At 36.0% G+C, this 27,887-nt stretch overlaps 1 protein-coding gene across 2 annotated transcripts in view; it reads left to right on the top strand.

The window, feature by feature from the left end:
• The first annotated feature begins 18,599 nt into the window (after positions 1-18,599).
• Positions 18,600-27,887, top strand: part of LOC125651751 (neuronal acetylcholine receptor subunit alpha-7-like) — a 39,257-nt gene continuing 29,969 nt past the window's right edge. The window contains exon 1 of one of the 2 annotated variants that reach the window (XM_048880501.2): positions 18,600-18,734. In XM_048880501.2, coding sequence (XP_048736458.2) covers positions 18,677-18,734 — 58 coding nt within the window. In that variant the 5' untranslated portion in view covers positions 18,600-18,676. The remainder of the gene's footprint in view (positions 18,735-27,887) is intronic. The other variant, XM_056165101.1, reaches the window with a different exon arrangement.

The following is a 27,887-nucleotide window of genomic DNA, read 5'->3' as shown; positions in this document are numbered from 1 at the left end:
AAACTGGCATGGGAGATGATAAATGCATATCGACACGGCCGCGAGCCTACATCTCGTGAATTCTAATTTGAACTTCACCATATGTTGAAATTGTCAGTTTTCAAAAAATATGCATATGGTGGTACCGCCCATTGGTGTATCTCCAGTTATTTTACACTTTTCTTAAAAGGAAAAACACAGCCATGATACAAGGGTTTTAGTGAAGTTTAGGAATCCATCCCATTCACTGGGATATAATGTGTCTAAAACTGAAGCATGGTTTTGAAGAATTTCGTCTTTTGAAAGAGCAGGTGGAGTACACATACGATTATCAAAAGTGGAATTAATGCCAAGTTCGTTTAAAATACAGTTGTAATAATGAGCCTTACAAACCGAGAAAATGTTGTACAAGCTAATTCAGTTGGAACCAAAACATATTCCTTATGAACCATATTCTTTTATCACTTCAGGTTTACTAAACACAAAAGGATAGATGGTTCATATATACATGTATAACCAATCAATCAATCTTTCACAAAATGATAATATCTGCACCGTTATTCGTATTTCGCAAAATGAACGTAACTTTGCGTATTTATTTTAAAAGCGAAATCAAAACAATAAACTTGCGCTTTGTTAGCACGGTATTCTCTGCGCTGATTCCGTTACGCAAAATACCAATATCCGTGTGGATATGAATACGGAAGAAACGTGACAAAGTTGAAATGTAAAGCTATACTTGCAATTCATTGTTGTTATTCAATTGTTCTCATTCTTTAAAACTATGAAAATGAAATTCCGTATATTAGTTTGGTTCTATATTGTTTTCACTTTTTTTCACTTGTATGGAGACGTTACCATTGCCGGAAATTATTGAAGGCAATTATTAAATTATCAAAACCAATTTGGATTGGTTCTAAGATTACTACTAAAGATACTTTTTGTAGTGATACTGGATTACAATGGACAACAGGACCATTCACAGTTTTAGGCATTACATATACTGTTAACCTTAAGAACATGGAAAAGCTTAATTTTTGATAACAGGGTTACAGCTATCCAGAAAGAAATAACCCAATGGTCAAAAAGAAATATTTCTCCCATAGGAAAAATTACAGTGGTGAAAAGTTTGTTTCTATCAAAATTTACGCACTTGTTCATTTCGCTTCCCAAACCAAGTTTACAGTGGATAAAGCAACTTATAAAAGCTTTTTACAAATTTATATGGGGGAACAAAATGGAGAAAATTTCTAGAAAAACACTAGAATTAGATTTTGAAAATGGTGGATGTAGAATGACCAATATAGAAACATTTATCAAGTCTCTCAAACTAACTTGGTTTAGGAGACTCTTTACAACTCATTCTACATGTAGCTGGATAAGCTTATTTTCTGAAATTACTGGTTGTAACATTACAAAATTGTGTCATTTTGGACCTGTTTACTGTAAACAAAAAGCAAATTCCACTAGAACTCTTTTTGGAAAGAAACTTTATTTTACTTCGTAGAATTTTTGGAAAGTTTTGAAATGAATGATTTTCATATTTTTTTGGAACCCCTGTGGTATAATGATAAAATAAAGATTCAAAATAAATACATATTTTGCAAGCAATTATATGACAAGGGGTTTCATATAATATCTGATTTATTAGATAAGCATGGTAACTTTATCAGCTACCAGAGTATCACAAATGACTACTCAATTCAAATTCCATTTACTACATATGAGGGATTAAAACAAGCTATTATGCACTCATGGCCTAATATCAAACTGCTTATACATGATACAACTTTTCAACCATATCAACCTGAATTCATTAAAATTCTATGCAAATACAAAAAAGGTTCAAGGAATATTTATGACTATTTAATATCAAAATCACAGCATCGACCTATTTGTGAAAACAAATGGAATAATGATTTAAATTTGCAATTAGATTTAAATTGGAAACATGTATATACAAACATCATATCTGTAACAAAAGATTCAGGACTGATATGGTTCAACTATAGAATCATTCATAGAATATTGGGTACTAACAAACTCCTACATATATCAAAAATTAAAAACTCTCCACTTTGTTCAATATGTGCACTAGAACCAGAAACAATTAAGCATATCTTTTTTTATTGTCCTTCTGTCTCTACACAATGGACAAAATTATCAGATTGGATTTTTCAAAAATCTGGTAAAAGAATGGGATTTAGTGTACAAACTGTTATTTTTGGTTTTCCAGAAAAAGAACACATGGTTTTAAACTTTATAATCCTCTTAGTAAAGAGATACATATTCCAATATTCAAGAAAGAATGTCAATATTGTTTTTGATGATGTTTTGAAATGTTTATATGATTACTACATTTTGGAAGAAAAACTTACAGAACAAATATTTTACAAAAAGAAATGGTCTAAATGGAAATGTCTTTTCAATTAATGATAACAGCATTTCTTCTTCTTTTTTTTAACAATAAGTACTAGAAATATACATGTACATGTAATTGTCTATATTGATTTCTTTAATCTGTATGAGAGTGTGAGTAAAAGGTGTATATGTATTTGTTGAAAATGATAAAAAAAAAAAAATATAAAAAAAATATCAAAACAAAAGTACGTACCATATACTAGTATCCTACTGAGTTTAGTAAACCAGAAGTGATAAAAGAATTAGATAGGTTACATGAGGAATATGTTTTGATTCCAGCTGACAAACTTGTAACAACATTGTCTTTGTAAGGCTCATTATTACAACTGTATTTTAAACGAACTTGGCATTAATACCACTTTTGGTAATCGTACTCCAATATAGCTGGCCTTTCAAAAGACGAAATTCTTCAAAACCATGCTTCAGTTTTAGACACATTTAATATCCCAGTCAATGGGTCGGATGACTATAAATTACTGTACCTATTCTGGATTCTTAAACTTCATAAAACTCCTTACAAAGATACATTGCTGGAGCAAATAAATGTTCTACTAAGTCCCTATATTTGCTCCTCACGAAAATATTAACAGCTGTGAAAGAGAAACTTCAAACTTGCTGTGCGACTACATATGCCAGAAGTGGTGTAAATCAAATGTGGATTCTAAAGACCCTTTAGTAAACTTGAAATCGCAAAGCCTTTCTCATATCAACAACATCAAAATATACAACTTTTCAACACTTTACACGCCGATTCCTCACAATAAATTAAAGACTAGACTTTTTGACATCATTGACAGTTGCTTCTTCAACAAAAATGGAAAACGGAAACATTCATATCTATTGATCAGTCATCCAAACAATTCCTTTGTTAAACACCACTCTGATTCAACGCACAAGTTCTCTGAAGTTGAAATTTAAAAAATCAGGTCTTCAAACAGTCTGTTGGAATTCCCATGGGCACAGATAGCTGACCTGTTTGTATATTCATATGAAGCAGAATATATTCTAAAACATCTACGTGGGAAGAAAAAATTTCTTGCTGTGGCCTTCAATTCAACATTTAGATAATAATGTAAAACTTATACGGTACCAATTTTGATGCACCAGATGCGCATTTCGACAAATAATGTCTCTTCAGTGATGCTCAACCGAAATGTTTGAAATCCGAAATAACTATGAAGTTTTAGAGCTAAATATAGCCAAAAACAGCGTGCCAAAAAAGTGGAACCAAATTCGTCCAAGGATAAGAGCTATGCATGAGGGAGATATATCTAAATAAAAGACACCACAGAGTCTCCCACTTCCGTTTCACACTTGATGACAAACAAGATGATTTCAGTTCTCCATCGTCAACTTTCCATATTTATGTAGCAATATTCCATTATCACCTCCATATAGTGTTTATATCTCTCAACTGATTCGATAGACAAGAGCTTGTTTTGCGTTTGGTCAGTTTTTAAATCAAGGGAAACTACTGACAAACAAGTTGATGGTACAGGGGTTTTAACAGTCTCGTTCAAAGTCAGAATTTCGCAAATTCTATGGTCGTTATAACGATCTATTTCGTCAATACAACCTCGCATTGGGTCAAATGCAGTCTGACGTGTTTCATACCGATTGTTAAGCCGATATAACAGGGGTTGCCTTGCTCCTCCTGGGCACCTGATCCCACCTTTGGTGTGTCCAGGGGTCCGTGTTTGCCCAACTATTGATTTTGTATTGCTTACAGGATTTATGAGATTGATCACTATTCGTCATCTTCACCTTTCATTGCAAACAATAGTTCCAAATTTTGAGACGAACCGTTTTAAATTATAATATGAATATGATAGAACGCTTCCACAGAACACTTAACTATGATAACTATGATAAATGGTTTTGTCAATGAGCACCACACCGATTGGGATGTCCACTCGGATGAAATGCCACCATAAGTTGAAGTCATACTCATACATGGGTCTGGGGGCTTGCAGAACGCAACCAAATTGTGCACACCAGGGTTGGTTTTTCCTCTTTTCAGAGGAAATCCTGATTTGCTCAATTTTCCAAAAAATGAAACACTCTGGATTTGAGTCGCAGAAAAAGATATTTTTCCAGGTAGGGTGAGGTGTTTTCCTGCCTTTTTGACCAGTTTTCCTTCGATTTCTGAGGAATTCAGTCACATCCCTGGCACACATTTGTAAGAAATAGAAGAGTGAATCAAGCGATGGTCAGACAAAAACATTACCGGGATAGAAAAGTGAAGTGGAATTATGTTGAAGATGGACAACAGGTGTATGTCTTTTTCCCTTGAAGAAAGTCAGACACACCACAAAAAGCATGCGTGAATGCAAATGGTGGTCACACGCGTTATTAACTTTGTTAATTCAAGTTTGAATACCAGCGTCTTTCAAGTGTGCTGAAATTGACATTATTCGACATTAACATTAATGGATTATGAAATGTTGTAACGAATACATTTGTTAACAGTATTACAAAAAATAAAATTTGTTCATTGTTATTTTTTATTATTTTTTCATATATTAAATAATGCAGTTTCTTTTTACCGTTAGTTTCAGTGCCAAAACTGTGAATTCAACACCAGTAATGGATAAATTGTAACCAGACATATTGAGAAGTGCCAGTCTGGTCTGAACCCGAATGAGAACCTAATGGAACCGGGAAGGAAAGATGAGATAATACGTGTTTTCTTTTGATAGAATGCATGTCAACCACAGACAAATACAACATAAGTTAGGAAAATCGCTGTAGCGAATTGTACCACGATAATCTAATAAATTCTAAGTTTAGAGTGTAAGAAACAGATGTTGAACTGGTTGGGAGTGTTTCTTGCACGATGGCGACTTTTGATATGATAGTACTTGTATGAAAGGTGAAGATAACGAACAGTGATCAATCTCATAACTCCTACAAGCAATACAAAATAGATAGTTGGGCAAACACGGACCCCTGGACACACCAGAGGTGGGATCAGGTGCCTAGGAGATGGTGTGTGGTGTTATTTAGGTATCACATTGGTAATTGGGGTATATTAATGAATGAAACGGGCACCTGATGTGCAAATTTGACATTTTTTTTATGGAGATTTAGTTGTATTCAAGGTGTCACACCGGTAATTGTAGTTCCATATATTTAAAGAAATGTTTTTCCTTGCGCGATTTTTCTCATTTCCTTTTCTTCTTTTCTCTTAAACCGTCGCGGTGGCCGAGAGGTTAGAGTGTTCGCCCCGGGTTCGAATCCCGGCCGCGACAGACTTAAGTCGTTAAAATAGGTAGTGACAGTTCCATCGCCAAACGCTCGGCATCAGGTGTGAAGGTCCTCGGAGATGACCTTTAAAACGGATGACCCGTGTCACAGTAGGTGTGGCACGCTAAAGAACCCTCACTGCTCAATGGCCGTAAGCGCCGAGCATAGGCCTAAATTTGAAGCTCTTCACTGGTCTTGGTGACGTCTCGATATGAGTGAAAAATTCTCGAGCGAGACGTTAAGCAAGATACAATCAATCAAATTTTTCTCTTAATTGTTGTACCCCTGGAAATTTTGTGTAATTTGTAGAAATAACCAAGTGTATGCAAAGGAACTATTTGCTGTTGATAGCTGAGGCTACTTCATGAGGTGCACTCCGGCTTTTTACATACATGTGAAAAACACGTGGATTTGAGGGTAGTTTTGTTTGCGGGTAATTTTTTTTTTTTTGAAAATGCCCCATAGGATGTTGTTTTTCTAGTGTCGGCAGACGAGAACGTTTCCGACTGCGTTATTCGGCATCAATTCTGTAAACTAAATTTTTATGATTTTTTTTTTTAGGTCACCTGAGTAAATTCGGGTGACCTATTGCAAATGGTTTTCGTCCGTCGTCAGTCGTGCGTTAACAATTGAACATTTTTAACTTCTTCTTAATAACTACCAATCCAATTCTTTTCAAATTTGGTATAAAATATCATTGGGACAAGGGGGACATAAATTGTAAATTTCAAGACTCCAGTACCCCTAGGGCTCTAAAGGTAAGGCAAAAACTGCCCAAAATTAACCAATTTTCAAAAATCCTCTTCTCAAGAACCAAACAGATGTAAGAAAAACTAAATGCATATTAATGTCGAGTAGGAAAGCCTCTACAAAAACTGTAAATTTCATGATCCCCGGGGTAGGGGTTCTGACCCCAGGGAGGGGCCAAACTTGTTATATAGTGTTTATGTGTAAAACACTTAAATAACATTTTTTTTAGTGCAATTGATACTAAATTGAAAGTAAACAGATATTTAAAAAGAACAGGTAGTCCTTTACCAAAATTGTAAATTTGGTGATCCCAGGGGTAGGGGTTTTGGTATCAGGGTGGGGGCTAAAATGTTCAGTTATTAGATGTGTGAACAATAGACATTTTTAACTTATTCTTGTTAACTTTTTCAAATTTGGTATGAAACATATTTGGAACAAAGGGAACATAACCTGTATATATCAGGATTCCTGCACCCCTGGGGCCTTAGGGGCAGGGCAAAAACTGCCCCAAAATGACCAGTTTTCAAAAATCATCTTCTCAAGAACCACACACATGCAAGAAAAACTAAATGCATAGTGATGTAGAGCAGGAAGGCCTTGACCCCAGGGTGGGGCCAAACTTAGTATATAGTATTTATGTGTAAGTTTGCTGTACTGTATACATCTAAATGCATACTTACGAATAGCAGAAAAAGATGTACAAAAAATGGTGAATTTCACAACCCAGGGTTATGTTTTTGAAATGAGTCCAAATTAGTCATATCTTTTGATTTTTTAATGTTAATACACAAAGCCTTTCATCAGTGTATGCACTTTTGAGGGTAATGAAGTTTTAAGAACACAAAGTTTTATACTTGTTGCTGAACAATAGAATTTAGCTTAGATATTCAGAACAGGAACTTTTTCTAGATTCCATAGCCCATGGAAGTAGTGATACTTTTCCACTAGTATTCAGGTGACCGATTAGGCCTGTGGGCCTCTTATTTTCCTCTGTAGTAATATATAGTGAAAATAATTACCGGTGTGATACCTTTAAACGATGTATTATTAATTACCAAAACGTGTCGGTATCTTTTTCAGAACGTGATTTTAAAATGGATCCATATTTTTATTTATTGTTTTAGGTTCCACAATTCGGAAGACAAGCCCTTGTGGTCACTAGTACTGTGTCCCCTATACGGCTGCAGTATAAGCGTTAGTACGAGATCAGCAGTCGTTGTCTGAGGGTGGTCATACCCATTGTTAGATATTGAAAATCATTTGGTTAATCCCTGATCTTTGTACGTTTATTGGATTTCCTCGATTTCAAAGTGATTATTAAAGCTGTATGGTCCGAATTACACTATTTTTTTCCATCTCATAAAAACGCTATTAAATCATCGCACGTATGTAGTTATGAGACTGTACGACATATCATAAATTTTGTCACCTGTTTTAACCCCAATAATTTGATTTTAAATCGATGTTTACAAATAACCGCGTCACTCTGCCATTTCAAGTGACAGTCACGTGACCAGTTCAAACTTACAGATCATCGGTGGTCTTATCTGTGTAATGCTGTGTATTTTGTTATAACAGTACCGTACTATAAGTTTAATAGAAATAAAAATATCAAATACCTCTTGGTAATTCGTTGTTTTACGCTCTTTCAGCCTTAAAACTAGACAGTTGCGTATGAGTTAATACATCATGTTGGGATTCCCCTGACGCGCGTGGGTCTATTTATAGACGTCTATTATGGGATGATTTATATGTAGCCACTATATTTACTTTCTAAATAATATTCGCACTGTTTTCTTTAAATGCAGATGTTTTCAAGCATGTAAATAAGGGAAAGTTAATAACTTTATAAAGTAATTAATATGCTTTAAAGTAATTATGTACAAAAAAATACATGGACATCGGGTCATACAGCTTTAACCTGGGTAAGGTTAGGCCATACCTGTATAAATTTAAGGGCAAGAATTTTAATGGCCTTCTAGCGTAAACGGAAATTCGTTACTTTAAAATACGGAGTTCCTGTGTCGAAGCAAGCGTTGGCACGTAAAGAGCCATCCCTGTTATATACGATCTTAAGTGCTAAGCTGTTGTACTTCACTAAAGTTGGTGACGTCTCAAGATGAGTGAAAATTCTGGACGGGGTGTTTAATAAACAAGCAAGTTCCGTTAGTCTATTCAATTCTTAAAAAAACGTATGCTCTCTCTCTCTCTCTCTCTCTCATGTAATTAGAGAACCTTAAAAAGACACCAATGGAAAGATAAACTTCAAAGAACATTTTATATCATGACCGGACATCAATAATCTTTTGATTAGAGAATCGTACTTGAAATCGATAACTTTATCTCGCTACAAATTACAATGCTGATACTTTCTGATGAAATATCACGACTGTCCATTAACTCCAGCGGAAATTCTGATGCAATATTTTGTTTTAGTAACGGGTCAGATTCACATTTATACAATCTTATAGTGATATGATAATTTTGTTGACATAAAAACGATATTCATCGAACCATACCGACCTCATCGTAAGAACAGGAAGTTAGGTCCAGTGATTATTCCCAAGTGCATATCGATCTAACATTCTATTTCATCTTTCTACACAGTTATATTGTCCTTTAGCAAGATACGATACGCCATGATGGCCTCGGAGGAACACACGCGGAATCATTTTGTCCAACAGGAACTACAATGGCTATTAAATATAACATTAACCCTACGATTCAGCAAAATCAGCTCAATGGGGAGATAAGTCGCTCACCGTAGACACTATAATGCATACACAGTATCTTTTGACATTCTTGTTTAACGTCCTATTACTAGATTTTTTTTCACTATTAAATGACGAAACCAGTCTACATAATGCAGGTGAAGTATCGCGGGCAAAAACATGACGCTCAAGGCTCTAGTTAGCAGTGAGGGTTCTTTAACGCGCCAAAGTCACAGGCACCTGAAGAATGGATAATTACTACACCCCCCCCCCCTTTTTCGATAATTTTTTTTGGTGGCAATAATTTTTCTGAAATGTCTATTTCATCCCTCTTTCGATTTATGTAATTGTTTCACTGTTTTTGAAAGCTTTAGAGATTGGCCTTCTACCGGTATAATAAAATACACAAGGTATGAAACAAAAATTTGTAAACAAACAGGGGGTCCCCGGTTCGGGGCACATTTTCCAAGTAATACAGCGTTACCTAAGGAATTCTGGCAAGCGGCATGCCAGGGAGATGTCATACTACAAGTATCTTCAACTCAAAACCCATCTCATCTCTTTTTATTTGTCACAATCTTGCGTGCATTGATCGGACAGGGCTTCTCCCCTTCCACTGGCAGCCAAAAAGGAGGCTAGAGATACTACAGTGCATATTGATATACACATCACTTATTGATTGTATATACATTTAGATCTAGATTTTCAACACGACTGAGATGGGAACATTTATAAAATTGGGGGGGGGGGGTATAAAAATATATCTTTGACAAGCCTACCTCTCCCCCCAACTTTAGGGTCTAGTGTAGAGCTGCCGCCAAAAGGTATTTGTTTCGTCTCGGACTAGAATGACGCTCTGTCACTGGCTGAAACGCGTTACGTGACAGCCGTCTTTTCTTTAGACGGCGAGTAACAAAATTTAGACGGCAATATGGCGGCCGTTGTGTCTTCTTATATATCCCTGTGAACTCAAAAGACACCACAGAGTCGTCCACTTTTGCTTCATACTAAGATTTATATTTTATTCAAAGCAGATATTAAGGGCTAACTAACAACTCAACTTTATGACAAAAGGGATGAGTTAAGCTTCTCCGTCGTCAACTTCCCATATTTATGTAGCAACATTCCATTATCACCTACATATGGTGTTTATATATCTCTCAACTGATTTGATACGCAAGAGCTTGTTCTGCGTATGTTCAGAGACAGCCTACAGACAAAAAAGTTGATGGTGCAGGGGTTTCAACAGTCTTGTTTTAAGTCAGCATTTTGGCAAATGTTATGGTCGTTATAATGATTTATGTTGCCAATAGAACCTATCGTTTGTTCAAATGCTATCTGACGTGTTTCATACCAATTGTTAGACCGTTCTTGGCACACAGGTTTTACGGAAAATACGGATGTATATTTAATTACTGTTATAAAATTTAGAAATTCATTTCAAAATTAAGGATTATCTCCCTCATGCATAGCTCTTATCCTTGGACGCATTTGGCTCCACTTGTTTAGCACGCTGTTTTTGGCTATATTTAGATCTAAAACTTCATAGTTATTTCGGATTTCAAACATTTCGGTTCAGCATCACTGAAGAGACATTATTTGTCGAAATGCGCATCTGGTGCATCAAAATTGGTACCGTATAAGTTTTACATTTTAACTACAGATAACTCCGTTTACCTGATCAAGATATAGGGCTCACGGCGGGTGTGACCGGTCGACAGGGGATACTTACTCCTCCTAGGCACCTGATCCCACCTCTGGTGTGTCCATGGGTCCGTGTTTGCTCAACTCTTTATTTTGTATTGCTTATAGGAGTTGTGAGATCAATCACTGTTCGTTACCTTCACCTTTCATGCCGAATTAAAACGAAGCTCTTGAAACCCCTGTAACATAAACTTATTGCCCTATAGACAACACTGGTTTATATGATTAATTGATCATACGCAGAACATGTTCTCGCGTAACGAATTAGTTGGGAGACATAAATTTTTATAACATATGCATGTGATAATAGAATATTGCTACATTAATATGGGAAGTTCACGATAGAGAAGATGAAACCATCCCTGTTCGTCTTCAATTTGAGGTATTTGTCGCTAACGTCTATGTTCAATAAAATATCCAGATATGGAGCAGAAATGGAAGACTATGGTGTCTTTTACTTCGAGTTTCCTCAGCTCTATCAAATCGACACATTCATGTCTTCAGAATTTAATCCGGGGATCCGGGTTAGAATAGGTCCTGAATATCCTTTGCTTGTCGTAGAAGGCGACTATATGGGGCGGTCCTTCGGATGAGACCGCAAAAACCTATTCTTTGTGTCACAGCAAGATACCTGCTCAAAGGTCATGAGCGCCGAGCACAAGCCTGAGTTTTTCGGCCTTCACCGATAATGTTGACGTCCCCCTTATTCTCGAGAGATGCGTTAAACAAGATACAATCAATCAATCGTCTCCATTTGAGTGAAAAATTCTTCAGCGAGGCGTTGAAAAACGACCAACCTACCAGTTGCTTTATTTAGATGAAAAGAGCTGTCACTAAATTTTCTGTCATCTGAAATGAATTATTTAAATAAAAAAATCCAAGTCATTAAGACGGTTTTTCAACAGGATTTAACTTCCGAATCTTTTTCTTGGGATCTAACGATACTTCAACGAAATTTTAATAATTGATTAAAGAAGCATTTATTGCATATTCTCTAACGTCCCTCTCGAGAATTATTCAAGCATTTCAAAACTCAAATTTACTTATTTTATGTTATTTGAGGGGATATGGAAAATTTATAATTAGCAGATAATAGTTTTGCTGTATCAAAGCCTTGGGTGGTTTTTTTCTTTTCTTTCTAGCATTCTCTTTGTATTCAATGTATAAATGATTTAATTCAAGATAATCGATTATTTTTAGGCAATGGTGAAAGTGTAGAAATGACTAGTAAATGTTTAGAAGGCGAACGTTTTGCATTTCAAACGTTAGGCCCATGGGGATCCGGGTTAGAATAAGTCCTCAGAACATCTCGCTTGTCGTAATAGGCGACTAAATGGGGCGGTCCTTCGCATGAGACCGCAAACACCGAGGTCCCCTGTCACAGCAGGTGTGGCACAATAAAGAACCCTTCCTGCTCCAAGACCGTAAGCGCCGAGCATCGGTTTTTGCGGTCTCATCCGAAGGACCGCCCCATATAGTCGCCTCTTACGAAAAGCAAGTGGGTACTGAGGACCTATTCTAACCCGGACCCCCACGGGATCAACTAATTTCTTTTTAGGAAGACATATTTATTATAGATATTTAAAATGTCGAGAGCTTGTGACTTGTGTATATATATGAATGTCGACACTTCTTTAAGAATGTCCACACTTGGTTCCGGATTGAGATCGCCAGATTCACAAAGACCATCAGACGACCCAGGATCATCTCACTAGGGAGCAGGAGTTTAATTTCTCATCTCCTATTTCTCTTAAAGAGTCATTGTCTGGACTTTGAAGATCTAATTGGCTGTCAAGTGAGGATGATTTGAGTTTGTTCCTATAATAGGGTGGTCAGGGACATGCTCAGTATCATTGGTAATTGAAGGGTAGTAATGTTCATGGATTTGTACGTTTTCCTTACAATGATGAATACAGTCTGGATCATCCCGACGTTTGTGTATACGCCGATTACCCTGTTGAACATTAGACTAAGTATCACTGTAATGATCCCCTTTGATAAAGCATTGAGCTTAATACACCTTCGTCTGTCATTATCCAACATTAATTCAAGGTAAAATATCCCTTGGATAACACAAATAATCTAATTTGAATAAAGAGTTGTCTTGGTAACGATTCGTTTCTAAATCAGTGTTCATTTCGTGAGGAATGGAAATACAAATCAAAATTGATTCGTGGGATCATAGTATTATGTGTTTTATATTATTTTGGATTTAAATCACTTTAGGATAGACTATGAGCTCTTAAAACGTCTCAAATTAATACCATGTCTGTTCCTAATGTTTGCGCAACAACTTGCAGGTTTTACAAATTCATCATCGTAAATAAATTCTTGAAGTTAGATTACCAATTTCAGATTGCCACTTGAATTGTACAAGAACCAGAGATTTCAGTCTTAGTATATGCTTCCAAACAATTTTAGCTATATGCAGCCGGTTTCAGATATGTTCCTTTGTTAGCTGACCTGTTTTTATATTCATATGAAGCAGAATTTATTCAAAAACTTCTACGTGAGAAGAAAAAATCTCTCGCTGTGACCTTCAATTCGACTTTTAGATATATCGATGACGTTTTGTCTATTAACAATGATAGCTTTCATTCATATGTCGATTTGATATATCCCTGTGAGCTCGAAATAAAGGACACCACAGAGTCGTCCACTTCTGCTTCATAGATATTTTATTGACGAATTTGGCTCCACTTTTTTGGCACGCTGTTTTTGGCTATATTTAGCTCTAAAACTTCATAGTTATTTCGGATTTCAAACATTTCGGTTGAGCATCACTGAAGAGACATTATTTGTCGAAATGCGCATCTGGTGCATCAAAATTGGTACCGTATAAGTTTTACATTGAAAGTAGACATTAACGGCAAACTGACAACTCAACTGTATGACAAACGGGATGATTTCAGCTTCTCCATCGTCAACTTCCCACATTTATGTAGCAATATTCCATTATCACCTGCCTATGGTGTTTATATATCTCAACTGATTCGATATGCAAGAGCTTGTTCTGGGTATAGTCAGTTTTTAAATCGAGGTAAGCTACTGACAAACAAGTTGATGGTACAGGGATTTCAACAGTCTCGATTGAAGTCAGCATTTCGCAAATTCTATGGTCGTTATAACGATCTAGTTCGTCAATACAACCTCGCATTGGGTCAAATGCTGTCTGACGTGTTTCATACCGATTGTTAAGCCGTTCTTGGCACACAGATTTGACTGCGGATAACTCCGTTTACCTGATCAGGATATGGGGCTCACTGCGGGTGTGACCGGTCAACATGGGATGCTTACTCCTCCTACGCACCTGATCCCACCTCTGGTGTGTCCAGGGGTCCGTGTTTGCCCAACTATCTATTTTGTATTGCTTGTAGGAGTTATGAGATTGATCACTGTTCGTTATCTTCACCTTGCATATGCATGTAATATGTTAAAGAGTGTAAGGAAAATTTTAGGACTTAATGCTTTTGACCACATGATTTAGTTGCAGTTAGGAGATTGAACCCTTGACCTAGGAGGAACAAACTTAATTATTTCTAATATACACTCTCTTTAATTGTTTGGTATTCAAGAGACTATTAGACGATTTTCACTCTTAACTGAGAATCGTAGCACCGGGGGTCATTCATTGTCACAATTTACATGTATTCAGTTTGCTTCTCTCTTTTTTCAGGAGTCAAGAAGACGAACGCCGCGGTGGTCTAGAGGTTAAAGCGTTCGCCCCGCATGCGGAAGGCCGGGGTTCGAATTCCGGCCGCGACAGACCTACGTCGTTAAAACAGGTAGTGCCAGTTCCATCGCCAAACGCTCGGATTATATGTCACGGGTCTAAAAACGGATGTCCCGTGTTACTATAGGTTGATTGATTGAATATTGTTTAACGTCCCTCTCGAGAATATTTCACTCATATGGAGACTTCACCACTGCCGGTGAAGGGCTGCAAAATTTAGGCCTATGCTCGGTCCTTATGGCCATTGAGCAGGGAGGGATCTTTGTCGTGCCACATCTGCTGTGACACGGGACCTCGGTTTTTGCGGTCTCATCCGAAGGACCGCCCCATTTAGTCGCCTCTTACGACAAGCAAGGGGGTACTGAGGATCTATTCTAAACCGGATCGCGGCTCGCTAAAGAACCCTCACTGCTCAATGGCCATAAGCGCCGAGTATAGGCCTAAATTTGAAGCCCAGCCCTTCACCGGTCTTGGTGACGTCTCCATGTGAGTGAAAAATTCTCGAGAGAGTCGTTAAGCAATATACAATCGCTCAAGAGTCAAGAAATCTATGGAATTATGAATTTTCACTAATATCATTGTGAAGCTAATTTACACCTCCGTGGCCGAGTAGTTAGAGTATCGTGCTCAAAATCACACGGCCTCTCACCTCTGGTCGGCGCGGGTTCGAATCCCGCTCGCGCCGCAAGTGAGAAAGTTTCCCAGTTTACTTTCGGAAGGTCGGTGATTTCTTCACATTGTATCTGGGTTCTCTCTTCCACCAATATAAACTGGGCGCCACCATATATAACTGAAAAATTGTTGAGTGTGACGGAAACGGCAAAACAAAAAAACAAAAAACATACACCTTTGATTGATTGGTTTAATAACGTCCCTCTCGAAAATCTTACACTCAGATGGAGACGTCACCATTGCCGGTGAAGGGCTGTAAAATTTAGGCCTATGCTCGGCGCCTACGTCCTTTGAGCAGGGAGAGATCTTTATCGTGCCACACCTGCTGTGACACGGGACGTCGGTTTTTGCGGTTCATCCGAAGGACCGCCCTGTTTAGTCGCCTCTTACGACGGCATATATGTGATCATTATGGACTATTTGATATTTTGCTAAAATAAATATATTCTTATCATTAACACAGGTCGCGGTAACTCATTTGTAGAGCGTTCGCTTTGTACGTAGCCTAACCAGGAAGTCACGAGTTCGAACTCCACTCGTATTAAGGCGGCGCGTCAAACTTCGCCAAACGCTTAGAGTCTTTCGGATATGAACCTGTATCGCGGCAGGCGGTGGCACGTTAAAGAAACCTCACTGCTACGTCCTGAGCCCTACGCATAGGTCTAAATTTGTGGCACTTCATATACTGCTAGTGACGTCTAAATATAAGTGAAAAAATTTCGATGGGGCGTAAAACAAACAAATTGCCCTAGTACCAGAAACCCTGCCCCCAGACCCCCTGCTTGCATTTTGTTAATCCTAGTGCAAACTATTTCACAATTTTTATAATGATTTTTGAGTATTCATGGATATATGTCAAACAAAATAGTAATTTTACACCCAATGCACTTTTGAAAAGAATGCTTCTTTGGTGAATCAAATCACTGTATAGTTAACATTTGATGATAAACATTTTCAGGGAAATTGTGAAAATCATTTGTAGGGTAAAATCCACCAAATGAAAGACTTACACGATTGTAAAAACAACAAATTATAATATCAAAATCTGAAAGTCCTCGTTATGACTTGAAAAAATCCAAATTTAAGTGAAATATTCCCAATGGGACATCAAACAAACCAATCGCCCTAGTACCAGAAACCCTGACCCATTGTACAATTCTGTTAGATTGATTGAATATTGTTTTACGTCCCTCTCGAGAATTTTTCATTCCTATGGAGACGTAACCATTGCCGGTGAAGGGCTGCAAAATTTAGGCCTATGTTCGGCGCTGATGGCCTTTGAACAGAGGGATGTTTATCGTGCCACACCTGCTGTGACACGGGGCCTCGGCTTTTGCGGTCTCATCCGAAGGACCACTCTATTTAGTCACCTTTTAAGACAAGCAAGGGGGTACTGAGGACCTATTCTAACCCGGATCCCCACAGGGGCAATTTTGTTAGAGGTAGGTAACCAAGCTTGTGACTATGCACACAGTTTGTCTGCAAACTTCTCACGCGTGTGTAGCATAAATATTGGTATATATCATCATTGTGATGGGACTTTTGTCGTAATCTATATCCAATCTGGGATTAATTTGATGATATGAGCACAATGGGGAAGAAGTTCATGTTAATTGCATTATAGGTCACCTTCCTAATTTACAAATATAATCCAAATTTATCCCAGTTGAAATCAAAGATATTGTTTTGTTTTTTAATTATGTATGCTGAACAAGGTTTACAAGATATGTTGAATTGTTTACAAGATTATACCTGATTGTGGAATATAAAGGTTTATGTGGATAAAACAAAGATAGTTGTTTTTAGAAAAGGTAGGAAATTAAAAAATAATTATTGTTGGAAGTATAACACGTTGGTTAGTATTGTTGGAAATTTTAATTATTTGGGTATAACATTAAATTTTGATGGAAAATTTCACAAAACACAAAATATTTTAGCAGCGGAATGTAGAAAAGGTTTAAGTGTCCTGTTAACCAAACTGAAAAATTTGCATGTAAATGTAAGTACACAGTTGTCATTGTTTGATACGTATATAGGAAATCTAGCAAATTATGGTTGTGAAGTTTGGAAAACAAAGATTTGGAAAATGTTCATTTGAATTTTTGTAAAAAGGTTTTATGTGTCAAGAAGTCTACTATGTCTATGATGGTCTACAGTGAATTAGGACGGACACCTCTACATGTGCTAAGAAAGTATAGAATATTGAAATATTGGTTAAAACTATAGAAGACAAATAATTGTATATTAAAGAGTATTTATCAGGATATGTTAGATGTTTGTCACTCAAATTATTTTACTTGTTGATTGACATATGTAAGAAATTTATTATATTCTTTAGGATTTGGATATGTATGGAATTGTACTTATGATATAAATGAAAACAAAATTTTATCTGAAGTAAAACAAAGACTACAAGATTTGTTTATAAAAGAAACTAATAGTGTTTTTGAGACGTCACCAAAATGTAACTTATATAAATATGTTAATGAAGGTTTTACATTACAATTGTATCTTACAAATCTGTTCCAATATGCATGTTCAAAATATTAATAAATACCGATTATCCTCACATAGATTAGAAATTGAACAAGGTAGATTTAGCAATATTCCAAGAAACAAAAGAAAATGTAAATTATGTTCAAAGAGTATTGAAGATGAATATCATTTTATATTAGTATGTCCTTTTTATAATGATTATAGAAAACAGTATTTAAAGAAATATTATGAGATTGATCATTGTTCGTTATCTTCACCTTGCCTTATTATAAACACCCCTCCACTTTCAAGCTTGTCCAACTATTATCAACTGGAAATGTTACGGAATTATATAAACTTGGTAAATACCTATATAAATGTTCATCTATTAGATCTCAGTTATTATAAGATTATCCTCAGTATCTATCCTGTCCATGTACAGCAGTATGATATATTATGTTCTGTTACTATTTCATTGTATTATTTGTTGTATATACTTTATTCCTATGAACTGTATGGTTCTTGGTCAATATACAATACAAATCCTTAACTACCGCTTTACACACACCGGGTTCTACAAATGGTCCTCAAACCGTGTGTATATAATGTACACAATTAGTGCTTATGTCACTGAAATTGGCGAAAAATATCAAGTGCATATTGTTTCATTTTAAATAACTAATGCCAGCAATTCGAATTCATCCCTAAGGGAAACGAAAACTTGGATCGGCAATTACTATATAGCGATTCAACAGCCAGCGATGTAAATACAATACACTGTCCATTGCTCGACAATACACTCGTACTTCGAAAATTAATCGTGTCGACTGTAATGACGATTTTCACGAAAACACACGGATCTTTAACGGGATCCCGGAGTTGCTTCAGTGAACCAAGCAATTTCTATCAGTATACGTTAAACAGCGAAGGGAAGTTTACATTTAAAAATCAGTCGCTCTAATTTCAAGTTGTGACTTTTCGCATTATGGAATATATTTTCAATGGGATTTTCTTTTTGTCCGTGTATTTATCTTTCTGTGCAGGTAGGTTTAAAATCATACTAAATGTGTAGTAATTAAGTTATTTTTTTCGGTTTCGTTCAATAAGATTTTCTTCTAAATGTGCAATTCGCAAACAACGACAATCATCATATCATACATTTGTAATTTAAAGTTTATTAAGGTATCTATATTTGTTTGGTTTTATTTTTTCATATCTCGTGTTATTTGGGTATTTAAGCTATCGTGAAAAGTATATGTCAAGTGGTCCAAACTTTCATAGGGAGAATATGCTTTTTAACTATACGTATTTCATCTTACCATGCTCAAACAATTCGATAATTTCGAGCACTTAGGGAGTGACTATTTAAACCATCTCACCAATATAATGGACATGGTCATCTTTCTTTTTCTATTTACTTTGTAATTCCGGTGGGTTTTAAATATCGGAATTGCTCAATCTTTTTGTTTGATTATCTCCTTGTCCTTAAATTTATTTACCAACCTGAGATGTAGTTAATTCTGACTTTAGCTATTGAATGACATTATAAACTCTGATAACACTAAATAACTCTCAGCAATCATTAGTCATCAATCACAATGAAGATTTCCGAGTGCAGTTCAGTTTATTTCACTCAAACCCAAGAGTTAAGGTTGGGGGGGTACCCAAGAGAGATGAAATTGCAATGTTGAAAATAATTATCTTCCGAGTATCTATATATCGACAGGTCAGGCTCGGTGATTTCCTGATTAAACTAATGACTGTGTAATGAAGTAATGTTCCCCAAGTACTCAACGTGTTCAAACTTTATGTCAACAAAGTGTACACTTATTTTTATAAACATTTGAAGGTTTAAAAAAAAATGCTCTACTTTTAAACAGTGTCGATTTGCAAAGCATGTGTTGAATGTTATCAAGCATTAAAAGTACTACAGCCAGCAGACTCTGAAACCCACGTCCTCTAGATGTACTGAAGCTATCTACCATATATATTGATTATAATCATCCGATCATGTTCTTGTGACATTCGTACACTGTCAAAATGATTCAAAATTTACGTGCCTCTCTCTCTCTCTCCAATAAAATGCGATCAATCCACAGACACCGCGTTCGCACTTCCCAGGTTTTATCAGTTTAACAAAAGCTTTGATATCATCTCCGCCAGGTATTCGACATAGTTCGCGCATCATCGCCTGCAATAAGTGACGCTGTTCCGTGTTACAACCCCTTACAGCTCTATCGCCTACGTACCCCCGTCTCTTGTGACCGAGATTTTTACACAGAAGTACCAAGGCTGAGGGCGGCTTTTAGATATATTTGCTTGCCCCGGTTTTTTCTCACTCCACAACATAATTCAGCGATGAACAATTAATTAATAATGATGCAAATTAACTTGCCCGATTATTTGTTTTTCCTTGATATTCAGTTCTGTTGAATGCCTAATTGATTGTGTTCTTTCGGACTTATCCGACATCATAAAGAGTAAGAAACGAATTGAACAGAATAAGAACACCATTTCGATGTAAAACTTATACGGTACCAATTTTGATGCACCAGATGCGCATTTCGACAAATAATGTCTCTTCAGTGATACTCAAGCCGAAAGTTTGGAAATCCGAAATAACAGTAAACTTGTAAGAACTAAAAGGAAAAACAGAGTGCCAGACTGGAGTCAAATTCGTCTAAGGATCAGAGCTATGCATGAAGGAGATAATCCTTAATTTTGAAATGAATTTCTAAATTTTATCACAGCAGTTAAATATATATCCGTATTTTCAAGCTAGTAATGAGATTCGATTGAAGAAAACAAACATGTAGACGGTATATATTCGGTATTTTCCAGGTGTCACATTAAGCCTGGTAGTTTTAAAATGTCTTGAAATTCATGCAACGATATACCCCCCTAATGAAGTCATTGTGGGTAGGCGATCGTTGTTGGTAGCGCGTTCATCCAAGGCTCCGAAACAGTCCTCGATGTGAAATCCCATCCGGGATGTGAAATTCCACACTGATTTACACAATAAAATGATAAGTTTGATTAGTCATTATACGAACATAAAATGCTCTATTCGTGTTTCTTTTTAGAATAGGTAACATCAAATTGGAGGTATTCAGAACTGTGATATAATATGGTAATGAGTGAGAGAAGAAGCTAGGTGATAAAGTCATTATGAACAAATTTAGTAGTCCATATCATGTTCATCTCGAATCAGTTTCACCATATGACATTTCAAGTTCTTTGGAAGGTTATGAAAATACAGATTTTGCTCATTTTTGGCCATAAATTGACGCATAGATTGATTCAGGAAATATAGAGTGCATACTCCGGTCCCTATTTCTCGAACTTACGTCTTTACAACTTTCGTACAGTACATAGGCTAAAGTGTGTACGTGTTATTTAAAGCAAAATATCTTAATTTTAAAATATTTCCCATTTTCATCTGAAACACTCAAATTGCTCACATCTGTGACTATCTTAAATCTTGTATCTTTTATATAAACAAAACTAGTGGTTTATTAAAGTTACTATATATAATGTGGTGATCCTATATATACGTGGTTTGTGTCAACACCAAAAGTTTGATATTCATTGGAATATATATGCCTTGGGGTCGAAATCTCTTCTTCAGAAATTCAGCTTCCTTATAGCTATCAGTATACTTTGCCAAATCCCCAAATAAGTCAAATGCTTTTGTTTGTCTGTTTTACATCCCTTGTAGAATTTTTAAACGTATTGAGACGTCACCAGCTGTGGATGAAGTACCACAAAGGTTGATCTGTGCGAAGCTCTCGGGGTAGTGAGGACTCTTTAACGTGCCAACGCTAGCCGTGATGCGGGAACTCCGTTTTTAAGACCCGTGGTACCGAGCGTTTGGAGAAGGAGTAATCACTACCTACATGACCTGTGTTTACATCTAAAGTAGGTTCGACGTGGCCATGGCGAGGCTCTAACTCATACACCCCTGGTTACGAACAGCGAACGCTGTAACCACTGAGCGACCTGGCCAGTTCTCTTAATGCAATATTGATTTTGAAATGTTTCCAGGGATAAAAAATTAATCATTTAATTAATAAATAATGAACAGATTTTATATCTTTCCATACTAAGAATAAAGCACACCTATAATTCTGTTATTATACCACAGTGGTTGGTATTCATGGGCTTGCCAAGTTTCAGTATCATAATTGTCTTGATTTTCCTTGCAAGTTACCATACAACTTTCCAACATCCATTTTGTATGTATTTTTATGTGTTAATGTAATCTGATCCAAAATTTTTAAAATACTTCATTTTTCACTTGGAGTTTGTTCCTAATTGTTTTTCTTAACCATGTTTTTTTAATCCCTTGTAACAATTCAAATTTACCATTCTTAGTCCACCACATGGCATAGTCTTGTGTGACGATATTCCTTTTGAACTTATCGATATTTGACTGACATTAATATATTGTTAGTTCTTTTAATGCGTTACAAGGACTGGGTAGAGGAAATAAATAGATGATTAAGTTATGAAATCGGAAATGATTTTACAAGTGTGGTTTCCAACTAGTGTGGGGTTTCTTTCTTTTTATGTCATATTTTTATTTATTATTTATATGAAAGGCGATATGACAAAATACTAGTAACATCACAGTGAATTCTTAAGATTACTTAAAATTTCATATGAAAACGATAGTCTCTCTTTATGATAATTTTACTACCATCTATTCAATTTGAATCCTTAATGTTAAGCCCAGGCATTTTGTAGAATTCATCAATTTTCCATTATTATTTATAATCTTTTAACAACATTTCCGAACCATTAAGGATTACGTTGGCATGTTGCGACATAACACACTGAAATAAATTTTATTTAAATACCTTGATTTTTTGTCCCCCACCGCAACGCGGAAGGGGACATAGAAATACCGGTGTCCGTCCGTCCGTCCCACTTCATTTTGTAGACGCAACTCCTCAGAAACCGCTCAACAGATTTTGTTCATATTTTGTAGGATTGTTAGTCACAATGTGTAGTTGATCATATTTCGTTGCCATTTTGATTCGACAGTTTTGACAGGAGTTATGGGACTTTATTGAATTTGTACATGCTACACTATAGGAACACTTTGTGGACGCAACTCCTCCGAAACCGCTCAATAGATTTTGTTCATATTTTGTGGGATTGTTAGTCACCATGTGTAGTTGGTCATATTGCGCCGTCATTTTGATTCGACAATTTTTACAGGAGTTATGAAACTTTGTTGAATTTGTATATGCTACACTATAGAAACACTTTGTGGACGCAACTCCTCCGAAACCGCTCACCGGATTTCATTCAAATTTTGTAGGATTGTTAGTCACCATATGTAGTTGATCATATTGCGCCGCCATTTTGATTCGACAAATTTTACAGGAGTTATGGGACTTTTGTGTTTCAACTTTTTTTGCGGCGGTGGGGGACATGGCTACGTGTAGCAATCTTGTTTTCCATCATTATTTTGATAGATAATATTTCTACGCATGAAAGAATATGTAGGGCGAGATTGGACCTCCTTGTCAACATCCCTATCCAAACCTTAAAAGATTGAACAGGATATCTGCTGAGATACAAAAGAAACAGTATTATTTTGAAATGTTTCAAAAAACCCACTGTCAAATGGATGCGATAAAATAGGCATACATGTATTTAAATATTTCAACGATAAATTTTCATGAGACTGAAAAAATCAAAATTCTTTTTAAAATCGATAATTATTGGCAGTTTAAATTTTATGGGTTAGGAAGAATCGTATCACAACAACACATTTAAATCTCTAGCTTCATTTAATTAGGAAAGTGTCAAACCATTACTGCTCCCCGGGGAAGGTTTCCGGTAATTGTTACCCATCAGCGACAGATTTATGTCCAATATCTAGTTTACAAAAAAAAAAAAAATGTTGCAGGCACTAGTATCTATACATCTCCCTTAAATCATGTAATGCTCACTGAAGTTGTCACAAATGAAATAGTTTAGCGATCTGCAAAACAGATAAATTACCCGGGGATACTGTGACAATAATACAACTGCGCTTATTAATAGAGCATAGCTTCCATAGGGTAACTTATTATGATTACTGTTTTGAATGACAAATCAGTGTGAATAATTACGTAAATGTCTTTGGTTAAAATGTGTCATCTAAAATTAAAATTTGCGACTATGCAGAATTAAGATGCCTTATATTACAAAATTAATATTTCACTGGTTTGTTTGTTTACATAAAAAGACTCGAGTCTTTGTTTACAAAACACAGATTTAAGGCTAAAATATTTCTTTTATTCTTGCATTCAGAAGGTCAAACTTTTGGTTGTCTGCATTAAATGAGTTACATTTTCAATGTTTAACATCAAAAATGCAAAATATCTTTTTCAAAAATCGTGAACCAGTCCCTTTAACATGATGTCTGTGAATATAGCACTCGTGCAAGAAGTTGAACATTACCCCGTCTACGACGAAAAGGCCTCGACTACTATAATTATGTCGTCCGTCCGTGAAAGAACTTTATCCTGATCCATGACTTTGTGTCTTTGAATTGGTTTATTCTGTATTCGAATTTTTTTTAAAACGTTTGAAACAATGGAGTAACTTTTATATTCATCAGTTCAAATCTTGAATAAAAATAACTGAAATGGCAAAATGATTACAGTCCATTTAAATAAAAAGCGTTCTTTGTTCCTTCGTCGATGTTTTTGGTTTCTTGGTTCATTCGTTTAAAAAAGATATTCACGTATACAGTTCGTTTTCCAAAAGACCAGTCGTATTGTCGGGTTTTATTACCATGCTGGGACAGTATCGAAAGCTGATCTTGCGATATTTTTTTAGAGGGGGATTTAGTCATATAATTAGTCTGCGGTGTATCATCCCCGATTTATTCCGTTAAACACACCATTGAATAAATGAGTCTGTGCATGTATATATATTTGAGATGATTGAAAGTCATTTTATAACTCCATCATTTAGATATCAACTTACCTCTATATTAAACTTTTTTTTTCTTGCGAGAGTGTCGTAAAGGGATGGTTGTACATCTTCCATACAATTTGTGTAACCAAGTAAACATTTATTTAATGTATTTTAATCAACGACAAGAAAGAAACGCTACCATCATAGCACTAACCGCATCATTACCTGTGTTGATATGGGGAAATCCCGAAACAACAAGGCGACTTTCGTTCACCTTCATCAGATCTTCAGAAATCAATCGGTTACATAATGAAAGCTGCGGTTGTAGAAAAACACTAGTGAGTAAAAGAGATATCGATCCGAATAAGAACTGGAACAATGTTTAATGACAGAGGAGAGAGAGAATAACTGAAATTTAAGCATTCTGACACAAAGCTGATTTATATCAGTGCAATGACATGATAAACTTATGCGCGGATAATGAACTTGTAAGCCCCCTAAAACTTCTGGATAGATTTTCATAAAATTGATGTAATTATCAGGTGTATCTGATTGATTTGTCATGTCATATGGAGCTCTGTTGTGTATTCAATATAACAATATTTACACAATGGATGAAAGGGTCAGGAATAAATACATTATAGTAAGCATAGGAATATCTCCTTTTTACAATTAAACGAAGATTCCTCGTGTTGTCTAGAACGGTACTCTAACGGGGCACATTCAAAATGTATCATATCTCAATGCAATATTCGTTTTTTAGATTTAAGAATATGTGTATTGTAAATATGAAACAGGAAAGAATTCGAATTTCCATGACTTAATAAATGACCCTGGGAGAGAGTTAAGTCACGAAGGGACACCTGAAAGTGTCTCCTTGAACTTGACATGTTTAAATGACATTGAGTAAGTCAGAACACATCAAATGTCATAAACAATTTTTGTGCCAGCTGCGTCTGTTTAAAAATTCAGTTGATTTCGGAAATTTCCCACAATGATCTTGACATAGTCCAACTTATCTCGATCGTCTAAAGCAATTTATGGTCCCGCTGAGAATTCCATTGTCCACATGACCATGATATCGGATTAACAGGAACCTCCAGGTCATTGGGAACTTTTGTCATGTGGCTGTCCTACAGATAATAACAGTTCCGAAAATAGAGATGGACCACATATACCAGCTTATGGTTTGATTTGATCGTACTTTATTGTATATGATTGATATACAAAAGGATCAGAAGCAAGTTCGTACAACTTAGATAATCTAATAACACACAATTGTCATTGGGGAAAAAACCAATATACAGAGAATACAATCATGGTAAGTGTTCTACAGATAAACAATGCAATATGATCATCAGCTAAATCTTTTAATTTCATGAATATACGTCTGAAAATAAGGGAAACAAGAGGTGTTTGTGAAACACAAATGCCCCCGATAATGGCCAATTCCGAAGATGGCCGCAAGGTCACAAGGGCAAATATCTTGGTACCAGTAGAAAGATCTTGTCAAAAGAAATGCTATGTACAATATGAAAGCTCTAATATTTACCATTTAGAAGTTATGACCAATGTAAAAAAAAAAAATTAAAGTAGGTCAAATGTCAAGGTCAAAAGGTTCAATACCAACGGAAAGATCTTGTAACAAGAAATACTCATGTGAAATATCAAAGCTATATCTCTTACTGTTCAAAAGTTATTAGCAAGGTTAAAGTTTTCAAAAAGGAGGTCAAACGTCAAGGTCACGGGGTAAAAAATGTTGGTACCCACGGAAGGATTTTGTCACAAGGAATACTCATGTGAAATATCAAAGCTCTATCACTTACTGTTCAAAAGTTATTAGCAAGGTTAAAGTTTTCAAAAAGGAGGTCAAACGTCAAGGTCACGGGGTAAAAAATGTTGGTACCCACGTAAAGGTCTTGTCACAAGGAATACTCATGTGCAATATCAAAGCTCTATCACTTACTGTTCAAAAGTTAGCAAGGTTAAAGTTTCAGACAGAATTACAAAATGACAGACAGGACAAAAACAATATGCCCCCCCCCCCCCCCCCCCCCCCGATCTTCGATCTCGGGGGCATAAAAATACAATTATTTAATTCGGTAGATAAGACATTATCACCCCAAAGTAGAAGATGTGCATCAATAATAACCAAATAATTTAACCTCAGCAATATATCCATTAATTTGTATCTAGCAATTGAATACTTCTTACAAATAAAGAAAAGGTGATATGCGTCTTCACACATGCCACAGGAACATAATGAAGATCAACAATATTACGTCTATAAAGATCAGAATACAGGTGTTTCTCACATTATCACCAGTGTGAGATCGACTTTACCGATGTGAGACAGCCATGTGAGATTTTTCTGTCTCACACTGCTGCGACGTCATTTGATTGTGACGTCTTATATTTTCTATGATTTACGTTACACGGTGAAGATTTACATTACACAGTGAAGTAAAAATATTTTGCATTGTTATCTTTAAATTTTAATGTAGTATAGCTTTCTGGTGGACAACTTTGGGTTTTTTAGTTTACACTTACAGTGTAAACCATTTTCGGGTATGCTCTTTCTGCCTATCTAATTAGTTTTTGCATCGAAGTTCAAATGAGGATTTTGATAATCTAAAATTTTCTGAAAGCTGCTAATTTTATGCACTAAACTGTAGTTAAAATGTGAGAAAAATAATCCTTCATTATTTACTCGTGTGGGATAAGGAAATTCCACCTCTGGAACAAGATTCGCTGTCTAGGACTCGGCAAAGCCTCGTCCAAGACTGCGAATCTTGTCCCCTCGGTGGAATTTCCCTATCCCACACTCGTACTAATGAAGGATTCTATTAATCTCAGTTTGATATGAATTATATCCAACAAACGAGAACCATATAAAGAGTATCCAGAAGGTTTGGGGTTCTTGATATTATTAGAGGGGATTCAATACTAAGAGAATTCCACTTAATTGATACAGCGTCTGGTACAAATGATTTTTTGTAAACTTCTGCATTTTGGTATTATCTCCATAACAGTTATATGTGGACGTGTTGTTTATTTGACTAGGTATTCTTTGTTTTAGATATTGCGGAACCTCGTTATCATGAATCTTGTACATGGTAACTAATCTAGCATTTGCTCGTCTAGAAGATAAAGGTTCTAAACTAGTTTCTAAATATAGAGAATCAGTAGAGGCTAGTATAGGAAGGCCAGTAATAATTCGTGCTGCACGTAATTGGACCTTTTCTAACAGATCACTGTTATATGAGTTACATCCATCC

Source organism: Ostrea edulis, chromosome 5 (genome assembly GCF_947568905.1).
Source record: "Ostrea edulis chromosome 5, xbOstEdul1.1, whole genome shotgun sequence".
Classification (NCBI taxonomy): Eukaryota; Metazoa; Mollusca; class Bivalvia; order Ostreida; family Ostreidae; genus Ostrea; species Ostrea edulis.
This window is presented reverse-complemented; position numbering and strand designations above follow the sequence as displayed.